The 12,364-nt window shown below is 37.6% G+C and overlaps 1 protein-coding gene across 1 annotated transcript; it reads left to right on the top strand.

Moving 5' to 3' along the window:
* The first annotated feature begins 3,811 nt into the window (after positions 1 to 3,811).
* Positions 3,812 to 4,786, top strand: LOC105729759 (olfactory receptor 11H4). Its single transcript, XM_012470675.3, has one exon. The coding sequence runs from the start codon at positions 3,812 to 3,814 to the stop codon at positions 4,784 to 4,786; it is 975 nt and encodes a 324-aa protein (XP_012326098.2).
* The last annotated feature ends 7,578 nt before the right edge of the window (positions 4,787 to 12,364 follow it).

Below are 12,364 nucleotides of genomic sequence, written 5' to 3'. Positions count from 1 at the left end.
CTTATCATTGTCACCTTTCCTTAGGAGTCATCTTTGAAGAAGTAGATTAAGAGGATCCTAGGAAGAAACCCCAATTTTTCAGGAGAAAAACAAAAGGCCAATTTTTTTTTTTTAATTGAAGCTAAGGCCGGGCGTGGTGGCTCATGCCTGTAATCTCAGCACTTTGGGAGGCCGAGGCGGGTGGATCACAAGGTCAGGAGTTCAAGACCAGACTGGCCAACATGGTGAAACCCCATCTCGACTAAAAAATACAAAAATTAGCTGGGTATGGTGGCTCATGCCTGTAATCCCAGCTACTTGGGAGGCTGAGGTAGGAGAACTGCTTGAACAGGGACCCAGGAGGTGGAGGTTGCAATGAGCTGAGGTCACGCCACTGCACTCCAGCCTGGGCTACAGAGCAAGACTCCATCTCAAAAAAAAAAAAAAATTGAAGGTAATCTATTTCTAATTTGCACTAGTTTCAAATTATCCACTGTTAGAAAGTGAAATGAGTGGAAACAGACAATTTGACTAAATTTGTTGATTAAATGACTTTCGTACATGAACAATTTTGGAATTCCTTGCACATTAATTACACATTATTGGATCATTCAAATCTGCTCCCACCCAACAGCAACCACGAGGTCTTTACAGTGAAAGACTTCAAGAATATTTAGTGAATTTAATTTTTTAGTGACCCACAGAATATACTTTTCTGTTTCTCTGTATTAAAGCACTTCATTTAAGCTACAGAGAAAAGATGTGTTTACCAATATGTCTCAGCTTCAGAATTACAATCATAGGCAAAACTACCATTTATTTCACTGATCTCCACAGAGGATCACTCCTTAATAGAACACAATCTGTTTCTAATAGAAAGCCGCTTGAAATTTGTCTGGTAATTCCCCAGCTCCTCTGTTTCCCTAATTCTAGCCAATATACTAGAATTAATAATACATATATACAAGCTAATATACAAAATTCTGGGTGAGCCCCAAGGGTTGGAAAGAGAATGCTCTCCAGGGAAATTTGGGTAAGCCACTGAGACCACATGGGGAGAGACATAGAGCTTTACAGTAATCCCTGAGAGGAAACATAGATTTGCATGTTGAACATCTCAGCAAATTCTGAGAAAAGCCTCTGGAGTTTCCAGGAATGAAAGGCAACAAACCATATATAATGCCCTCACCTAGAGTTTTCCTCATCAGAGCCAGTGAGGAGGAGATGCTTGAGGCTGAGGTTATGCTCAATTCTCTGGTGCCCACCGCCCTCTCCAAGCTGAGCCAGGAAAGCCATCATTGTGTGTAAGAAACAGAAAAGGATTCATGGTCTGAGCTACAACCACTGCTGTGATATACTACAGAGTCTCTTTGACTTTATAAATCTGATTAGGCACTGCTTCTCTGCAAAGACTCAAAGGAGGCAATATAATAGTATGGGGTAGAAGTTCCATATGTGAATCCAGGACGTATATTCATTGGATAAAAAGTCATGCCCTTCTCTCAGCCTCATTTGTAAAATGAAGTTAGATTATTATACCATTTCTTCTAATTCTATGATTTTGTGGTTATTAACAACCATCTTTCTGAAAACAATCTTACTTGCCAGGAGTAATCAGGTGGTATGTTCCTTCTCTCAGGTTACCTGGGAAGACAGTATACTAAATGAGGGACATTCGAAAGCAGGCTATTAAATCAAGCTATCACACTTAGGGTGGTGGACTGGGGGGTTGATTGGTTTCTTGTACTGGGAAGGAGTACAGTGCATGAAAGAGCTGGTCTCCTAGGATTGTAGCTCAAATAATGATATATCTCAAAAACAAGGGAAACAATATGTTTGTGGCATAAAATAATGAATATTCCATTCTAATTACCTAACTATTCCCAGACAGAATTTTGGAGACTTTGGAGGGTGACATTATATGGAACTTTGTGGAATCAGGTTATTCCATCAATGCAGGAACTCTGAAATTGGTTCCTTGGGTTTTTCTATTAAGCTCCCCACCCTTTGATCATTCCATTACTTATCTATACTTCTCCAAACGCTTCAGGAAAAACAATGTTGCTGCTAATAAAGTACTTACAGAGTAGGGTAGTAGAAAAGATGAAATGTGGTGTGAAGTTGTCAGTGTATAATGGAGAATGTCCTAAACTGTTATTCTCATCAAGCAGGCATGGTCCATTTTTCAGAACAAAGGGCAGGAGGCTCAGATCTCCCAATTCTGGTTCCCAATTTAAATCTGAGCCTGGAATTGTTCTCTGACCTGTGTATAGTAAAGAAAGTGATTTATTTATGTTTCATAAATAACAATGTGGGATCACTTATTGAGCACCTTATTCAAGGAAGATGTTAAACAAATACCTTTTAAATTCACCATTAATTAAAAAGCTGGACAACTTCAGAACTTGGATACTCCAAATTTCCTTTTTTATGCATCTTAAAAACTACCACAGAACTAGTGATGTGGAAGTTCAAATCTTCCACATGTATTCCACATCATGTGCTCCCAAGGATATATTATCCTTCCTTCAAATTCTGTATTCTTTATTGCCTTTCACATTTTTCTCTTACATTCCTGACAAAGTAATGACTGGTGACCTACAATATGCAAGACAAGAGCTCTGAACTTAACAAGAAACTCAATATTGAAACTACCTTTTTGTTTTCAGGGGTTTTTGTTTTTTGTGTTTTTGGTGAGGTGGAGTCTCACTCTCTTGCCCAGGCTGGCATGCAGTGGTGCAATCTAGGCTCACTGCAACCTCTGCCTCTTGAATTCAAGCAATTCTCCTGCCTCAGCCTCCCAAGTAGCTGGGATTACAAGCATGCACCAAACCCAGCTAATTTTTGTATTTTTAGTAGAGTTGGGGTTTCACCATGTAGGCCAAGCTGGTCTCAAACTCCTGGCCTCAGTGATCTGCCCACCTTGGCCTCCCAAATTGCTGGAACTACAGGCATAAGCCACTGTGTCCAGCCAAAACTACCACTATTTTAAGGCTTAATCAGCACATTTTAAGTATTAATCAAGTATGAGATTACTGTTGTTTAAACACATTTGTATATTTTATTTAATTCTTAAATACACAAATTTGTTGCTACTGAAAAGTACATACCTAGTCAAATATTTGAAAATGTCCCTTCCTTCCTTTCAGTAAACAAAATTCTAATAGATACGATTGCACATAAAACCCCATTTGATCTCAGATTCTTTTAGAAAATCTCTTTGCTTTTATCAACCAAAATGCTCACTAAATAAATTAAATTTTTGTATTGAAAATGTCATTTTCTTTATTTCATCTACATGGTATCTGATTACAAAAAGTAAGATAGTTCCTTTTTGTATAGTATGTATAAAAAACATAAAAATAAACACTGCCAAATCATTAGAGATATTTTTAAAATATTACCATAGAGTCATCTCTCTATGCAGCAAACTATTTTGTTGTCAAAGATCTAACCCAATTTCATATCAGTTATCCTCAAAATGTCTCCTTTAACAAGTTAGGCTAAATAAGAGAAAATTGATAAGCTTGTGCTAGAAAACCCATAATCAACATTGGGAAAACAAATCAAAAGCTAAAAAGGTCTTCTCGAGCATCAAAAGAAAAGAAAGGAAATAAATTTGTCTAGTTCTGCCACTAGTATAGAAAATTCTAGCTGCATTGGATTCTAGCAAAATAACACTGAGACTTAGAACCACAATCAATTCAAAATAAGGTAGGATGTATTCCCACCTGGTCTCAGAATATCTTGCGTATTTTCCTGTGTAGCTCAAGTTCTCATCTCGATAAAGGTCTTGAGATGTGTAGAAAGCAAAGAAACTTGGATTACACTCATGTCTTTCTTCTTCGTAGATTTAAGATCCATGAACAGGTCAGCAACACATGCTGTAACAGAGTTTATTCTCCTGGGATTCCCTGGTTCCTGGAAGATACAGATTTTCCTCTTCTCATTGTTTTTGGTGATTTATGTCTTGACCTTACTGGGAAATGGAGCCATCATCTATGCAGTGAGATGCAACCCACAACTACACAACCCCATGTACTTCCTATTGGGAAACTTTGCCTTCCTTGAGATCTGGTATGTTTCCTCCACTGTTCCTAACATGCTAGCCAACATTCTTTCCAAGACCAAGGCCATCTCATTTTCTGGGTGCTTCCTTCAGTTCTATTTCTTCTTTTCACTGGGAACAACTGAATGTCTCTTTCTGGCAGTAATGGCTTATGATCGATACCTGGCCATCTGCCACCCACTGCAGTATCCCGCCATCATGACTGGAAGGTTCTGTAGTAAGCTGGTGTCTTTCTGTTGGCTCATTGGATTCCTTGGATACCCAATTCCCATTTTCTTCATCTCCCAACTCCCCTTCTGTGGTCCTAATATCATTGATCACTTCCTGTGTGACATGGACCCATTGATGGCTCTATCCTGTGCCCCAGCTCCCATAACTGAATGTATTTTCTATACTCAGAGCTCCCTTGTCCTCTTTTTCACTAGTATGTACATTCTTCGATCCTATACCCTATTGATAACAGCTGTTTTTCAGGTCCCTTTTGCAGCTGGTCGGAGAAAAGCCTTCTCTACCTGTGGTTCTCATTTGGTTGTGGTATCTCTTTTCTATGGGACAGTCATGGTAATGTACGTAAGTCCTACACATGGCGTCCCAACTTTATTGCAGAAGATCCTCACACTGGTATATTCCGTAGTGACTCCTCTTTTTAATCCTCTGATCTATAGTCTTCGTAATAAGGACATGAAACTTGCTCTGAGAAATATCCTGTTTGGAATGAGAATTAGTCAAAATTCGTGAGCCAAAGATGTGCCATACTTACAAGTTCTAATGAAGAACAAGAGATGCTATCAGTTCTTTCAGCAGCCTTTTAGTCCTCTGAGTAGTTACCGGTTGTATATTTCACCTGTAAGTGTGCCCAGCTTATATACATTTTCAACACGTACTACTTAAACCTTAATTAACTGGTCTTCGACATCCACTAAAAAGTTTTCAAAGCCTGTCTTTATTAGAATGATAAAATGGAATTGCTATTTGAGATGCCCTCCTGCTGATATGCCCCATGGTTCATCATTGCATGTCTTCTTTCTCATTGCAACAAGACAATAAACCCAACTTTGTTCAACTACAGGTGTGTTCCTAGGAGTCTCTGACTGACGGAAATCAATAGTAGCACCATGCCCAGAAAACAGTAAGGCCTCAAACATGTTTTAAAAATATTTCTATCTCAATGTTTTTACTTACAAAAATAATATAGATTGTGTAACAAATTCCAGCAATATGGAAGAATTTCCATCTTTATTCCCATATTTACCAATTTTCCTCTTTGCTCCTCAGAGTCAATACATCTAAATCCCTCTGGCACTCAACACTTCGTAACACAGCACCACTAAATCTATTTTATTTATTTTCCATTTCTTCGCAACATCAGCCCTCAGCCCTAGTCAAGCCAGTTACTTTATTCAACTCTATCATTTTTTCACTTTTTCTTAGACTGTTCTTTCTTTTCTTTTCTTTTTCTTTTTCTTTTTTTTTTTTTTTTGAGTTGAAATTTTGCTCTTGTTGCCCAGGCTGGAGTGCAATGGCACAATCTCTGCTCACTTGTAACCTCTGCCTCCTGAGTTCAAGTGTTTCTCCTGCCTCAACCTCCCAAGTAGCTGGGATTACAGGCGCCCACCACCACGCCTGGCTAATTTTTGTATTTTCAGTAGAGACTGAGTTTCACCAAGTTGGCCAGACTGGTCTTGAATTCCTGACTTCTGGCGATCCACGAACCTTGGCTTCCCAAAGTGCTGGGATTACAAGCATGAGCCACCGTGCCTGGCTAAGCTGTTATTTCAACCTAGAGAACCTCAGTTCATCTTCTGCTATGCAAAGAATTTAGTTAACACTTAAATTCTTAAGTTCTTAATTTGTAAAATGAGTATAATTCATGCCTTGAAAAACGTCAGAAAATTAAATCTGATCATTTCCTAAAAGAGCCATAGTACAGAAAGAGACACACAGGAGGCTCTGAGCACATGTTGTTCTCTTCTCCTTCCTGTCTTTCAAACCTGACTATTGATACTTTCCTGGTTATCTTTTAGATGTTTTGCAATGTTCATGGAAACCTATATACTTAAAGATGACTTATTTAAAAACCAAATTGGGATGGATATATATTTTATATTTATATATAATTATATATCATATATCTTATATATATTTGTATATTTTATATATGTAGTTTATATAAATATGTAAAAGCTCTTCATATATGTATGTATATATCTTTTATATGTATATATAATATTTTATATATGTATATATAAGATATATGTATGTATCTATATTAGATATATATATAGATGGATAGATACAGATTTGACAACCATAAGGGGATTGATTAGACTGCCAACTTTGAGTCACACTTGTTTTGTCCTGGCTTATCTGCTTACTATACTAGTTGTGTGACCCTGGACAAGTTGCTTAAATACTATGAACTTCATCTGTAAAATGGGGTAATAATAACACGTTAGAGTTGTTGGTTTGTTATGACTTAATACTTATAAAGCACTTAGAACTGTATATGACAAACAGTAAAGTTTAATAAACATCAGCTTAAAAGAAACTATTTAACTCAGTAAAATATCATGGTAGCTTTCAAAATCAGCTCATATAATTTTTCCATTTAACAGATACATTATGTTCCATTATATGAATGTTTCATAATTTATTCATTACTCAATGATATTATATTATATCTAATATTTTATAATTAAAAGAATGCTATAATTAATATCTTTGAATATGGCCTCATAGATCCACACTGATATTCCATAAGTTGAATATATGGAATAATTTATAGAACGTCGGATATGTGCATTTTTAATTTGGCTAAATAGTGGTAACTTAGATGCCCTAAATAATGTGGGACAAATGGTGGTGGGACAAGTAGATATCCATATGCAAAAGAAATAAGTTGGATACCTATCTTACACCATTTACAAAAATTAACTCAAAATGAATCAAAACTCTAAATGCAAAAGCTAAAACTACAAAACCCTTCACAACCTTGAATTAGGCATAAATGCCTTAGATATGACACATAAAGCACAAGCAACTAAGGAAAATTTCGGTAAGTTGGACCTTATCAACATAACAATTTTTGTGCTTCAAAGGATACTATCAAGAAAATGAAATGACAACTGCTACGGCTTGAAGGTTTGCATCCCCTCCCAAACTCATATGTTGAAATCCTAACCCGCAGGGCAATAGTGCTGGGAGGTGGGGCCCTTGAAATTTGATTAAGTCATGAGGGTGGAACCCTCGTGAACGGGATTAGTGCCCTTATAAAATAGGCCAAGGGACCTCATTCGCTCCTTCAACCACGTGAAGACACAGCAAGAAAGCACCATTTATGACCTAAGTAATGGGCCTTCATTAGGCACAAAATCTGTTGGTGCATTGATCTAGCACTTCCCCATCTCCAGAACTGTCAAAAATAAATTTATGTTTATAAATTACCCAGTTTATGGTATTTTCTTATAGCAAACTGAACAAACTAAGACAACAAGTTTTTTAGCCCCTAACATTTAGAGACCAAAAGTAGGTTAGTAGTTTCCAAGAACTAGAAGGAGAGGATGAGAAAGGACTACTGCTAATGGGTACTCAGTTTCTTTAGGGGTGATAAAAATGTTCTGGAAATAGATCGTTGTGGTGATAGTTGGTGGCGATAGTGGTTGATAGGATAGTGGTGATAGTGGTGATAGTTGACAACCTTGTGAATATACTAAAATTACTGAAATACATACTTTGAAAGAGTAAATTTTTCATCAGGGAGATGCAGATCAAAACCATAATAAGATATTACCTCACATATGTTAGCATGGCTATTACCAAAAAGACCAAAGATAACCAATGTTGGCAAGGATGGGAGTAAAGGGAACCCTCAAATACTGTCAGTGGGAATGTAAATTAGCACAGCCAGTGTAGAAAACATTATGGAAATTCTTCAAGAAATTAAAAAGAGAACTACCATGTAAACCAGCAATTCCACTTCTGGTTATGTATCCAAAAGAATTGAAATCAAGGCCAGGTGCAGTGGCTCACATCTGTAATCCCAGCACTTTGGGAGGCTGAGGCAGGCAGATCATAAAGTCAGGAGTTTGAGACCAGCCCGGCCAACATAGTGAAACTCCATCTCTATGAAAAATACAAAAATTAGCCTCATGCGGTGGCATGCGCCTGTAGTCCCAGCTACTCGGGAGGCTGAGGCAGGAGAATCACTTGAACCTAGGAGGCGGAGGTTGTAGTGACCTGAGACCACACCGTTGCACTCCAGCCTGGGTGACAGAGACTCTATCTAAAAAAAAAAAAAAAAAGAAATCAGGATCTCGAAGAGATATCCGCACACCCATGTTCATTTCAGTATTATTCACAATGGCCAAAACACAGAAACAATCCAAATGTTTATTGATGAATGAATGGATATTTTTTTAATGTGGTAAACACACACAATGGAATAGAAATTTTGCCATGTGCAACAACACAAATGAATCTGGAGGACATTATGCTAAGTGAAATAAGCCAGATACAGGACAAATACAACATAAATGATGAATGCAAAATAGTTAAATTCATAGAAGCAGAGACTGGAATGGTACTTGCCTGGATTAATGGGAGGGCAAAACACAGAAATATTACTCAAAGGGTACAAAGTTTCTGTTATACAAAATAAGTCCCTAGAGATCTACTAGACAGCACCATGCTTATAGTTAATGATATTGCTTCATATACTTAAAATTTTGCCAAGAGAGTAGATCTTATGTTAAATGTTCTTATCACAATATAATAATAATGATTAATAATAAGTGGATGGGAAGAAACTTTTGAAGGTGATGGATATGTTTCTGGCCTAGATTGTGGCAATGATTTCACGGATGTATACTTCTCTCCAAAGGCATTAAGTTGTATATATTATATACCTACAAATGTTTGCATGTCAATCATATCTCAATAAAGTGTTTTTTGTTTATCTTTGTTCTCCAAATAAATCTGGAAGAAAAATCTTAGCTCTGCGAATTTTCTACTATAGGACAGAACTTGGTCTTACCTATCTACATGTGCTCTACTGACCTCTAATGGCCATTATGCTTCTATGGTATGCCTAAGCATGCAACAGGAAAAACCTCAACCCATCCAAAAGTAATATGAAAAGGAGTACAGGCCAGGTATGGCAGCTCCTGCCTGTAATTCCAGCACTTTGGGAGCCTGAGGCAGGAGGATTACTTGAACCCAGGAGTTGAGACCAGCCTAAGCAATATATTGAGACCCCATCTCTGCAAAAATAAAAAAATTTAAAAAAAAATACACACACCTGTAGTCCTGGCTATTTGAGAGGCTGAGGTGAGAGGATCACATCAGGCCAGGAGCTTAAGGCCGGCAGTAAACTGTGATCACACCACTGCACTACAATCTGGGCAATAGAGCAAGATCCTGTCTCAAGAAAAGAAAAAAAAAAAAAGAAAGGAGTATATTGGTTAATAGAATTTTCTAGTTAACTGCTGACCAGAAAAAAAAAAAAAAAAAAAAAAATTTGATATTGAGTATCAAAACATTCCAGGCTGGGTGCAGTGGCTTTTACCTGTAATCTGAGAAGGGAGGATCACTTGAGGCCAGGAGTTGGAGACCCCTGTCTTTAAAAAAAATCAGCGAGGCATGGTGGCATGTGCTATCATTCCAGCTACTTGGGAGGCTGAAGTGGGAGGATCCTTAACCCTGGGAGGTTGAGGCTTCAATGAGTTGTGATTATGCCACTGCACTCCAAACATACCATCCCTAAGCAAGCATCTCTCTCTTTTTTTTTTTTTTTTTTTTTTAGGAACTAGAAATCCAGCAGAAGTGTTTTATTAAAAGGCTAGACTAACACAGTTTTAGCCTCAATTATATATTTTTCTATAAAACAGGAAAGTATAAACATCAAATATATGGAAAACTACATTTAAAAATTTAATCTAAACACTTAAGGAGAATTAGGCACTATATTCACTAAACAGAATTTTAATCTCTCTTGCGTTGGCTTTTCATGGGTTTAAATAAGAAAACAATTATTTTCACTTTCTTACTTTGACATAATAACCCCACAAAACAGCCTGGCATAAAAGTACTGACTTGGTGGCAAGTACTGACTTGATGGCAGGAGACCCAGACTTAAGCCTAGGCTTACCACTTACCAGCTGTATGACCTTATTTGTCTTCAAACCCTCATACTGCTATATCCATACAAGAGAAGATGTTCCATAAACACTTATGACTTTAGGAACTGAGTCTCAGAGAACTAGTGAAGTAAAGGTCTCCTCTCTGCCTGCCAACTTACGAGTGGTGCTACAGCAATAGGCAAATAAATAAAAGGAAGGGTATAGTTCTCCCTCCCAATTGTTTAACCATCTAGTACATATCAAAGAGAAAATGACCACACCAGAAAAGGAGTACAAAGAGAAGCAAAACTGGAGAACGTGAAAAGTATAGTGGGCATATTCACTCACTGGGATTCCATATATCCTGGGAAGCATTGCTGTTTCCCTATCCACACTGGTCAACTATGTACTCTCCCATTCAGTGGGACCATGCTCTAAAATCCTAACACCCTGGATCTATTTCTATATTTATCTGCTGAGATTCTGGTGTAACTTCCTCTACAGCCATCCTGCCCTGAGCAAAGATAAACAGGACCATGAAGCCTTTTTTGTTTGTTTGTTTGTTTACCCTCTCTATTGATATAAATATGTAACTGCATGGAAAAATGTGAGAATCTGATTTTTAAAATCTAAAGCAAGCAGGTATAGGAAAATATGTGTTCAGAGAATTATAATCAATAACAGAATAATGTTTATTCATTCAACATTTATTGTATACTATAAATAGACACTAGAGTTAGGCATACATTTTAGAAAGATACATTTTCTATCTAGAAAACACAACAGTATCTTAGAAGATATTTATAATTTACAAATCACTTATACATTACATAATAAAAATGTATACATATGATTTCTTTATCCAGAACACAGTTTCCAATAAACACTTATAAAACTACATATAGACTGAGATTTCATGTCTCTCTTGGTTTTGTAAGCAAGTTTATCTATGGGCTAAAAACTACCCTATCATCCAGTAAAAAGATTACAATTCAACCTTCAACAAGTGTTTTCCAACCTGGACCTTAACTGTGGCCTGGTCAGAAAGTGTTGGTAATAAAGCACTCAAAGTCAAACCTACTGCATTGCTTCTGCAAGAACAGACTAGACTGGGTACCAAGAAAATTTTCTTTAATACTATCCATTTGTCAAAACAAAGGTTACAGGCCAGGCACAGTGGCCTACCCTTATCATCACAGCACTTTGAGAGATCGAGGCAGGAGGATCACTTGAGCCCAAGAGTTTGAGGCCAGCCTGGGCAACACAATGAGACCTCATTTCTACTAAGAATTTTTAAAACTTAGCCAGGCATGGTGGAACATGCCTGTAAACCCAGCTATGTGGGAGGCTGCGGTAGGAAGATTGCTTAAGACAAGGAGTTTGTGGGTGCAGTGAGCTATGATCATTCCACTGAACTCTAACCTGAGTAACAGAGCGAGACCCTGTGCCCTCACCCCCCAAAACAGAGGTTACACAAATATACTATGGTATGCTATAGATATATTTTCCCTCTACTGTAGCTTTAGAATCATTCTAAAATGATTTTTAAATGTCCATTTTGAAATGTAATCCAAGGAGCAAAGAGTCAACATGAAAAGGCTACAAACTCTAATTCCAACCTTACGATATTCTGAAAAAGGGAAAAGTATAGAGATAGTAAAAAAAAAAAAATAGTGGTTTCTAGCAAGGAAGGTCTGGGAGGCATAAGAAAAAAAAATATATTAAAAAATGAAAAAAGAGGCCGGGCGCAGTGGCTCACGCCTGTAATCCCAGCACTTTGGGAGGCTGAGGCAGGTGGATCAGGAGGTGAAGAGATCGAGACCATCCTGGTCAACATGGTGAAATCCCGTCTCTACTAAAAATACAAAAAATTAGCTGGGCATAGTGGCGCATGCCTGTAATCCCAGCTACTCAGGAGGCTGAGGCAGGAGAAATGCCTGAACCCAGGAGGCAGAGGTTGCGGTGAGCCGAGATCACGCCATTGCACTCCAGCCTGGGTAATGAGAGCGAAACTCCATCTCAAAAAAAAAAAAAAAATGAAAAAAGATAGTGGTTTCCAGGGGTGAAGGAGGAGAGGATATAAGGACAGACAGGTAGAACACACAGGATTTTACAGGCAATGAAACTTATTCTGTATGATAGTTTAATAAATACATAACAGTATACATTTGTCAAAACCTATAAAATGGATAACACCAAG

Source organism: Aotus nancymaae, unplaced genomic scaffold (assembly GCF_030222135.1).
Source record: "Aotus nancymaae isolate 86718 unplaced genomic scaffold, 86718_ANA_hifiasm-v0.15.2.pri h1tg000011l, whole genome shotgun sequence".
NCBI lineage: Eukaryota > Metazoa > Chordata > Mammalia > Primates > Aotidae > Aotus > Aotus nancymaae.
The sequence above is the reverse complement of the archived record's forward strand: the minus strand, read 5'-3'. Positions and strand labels throughout refer to the sequence as shown.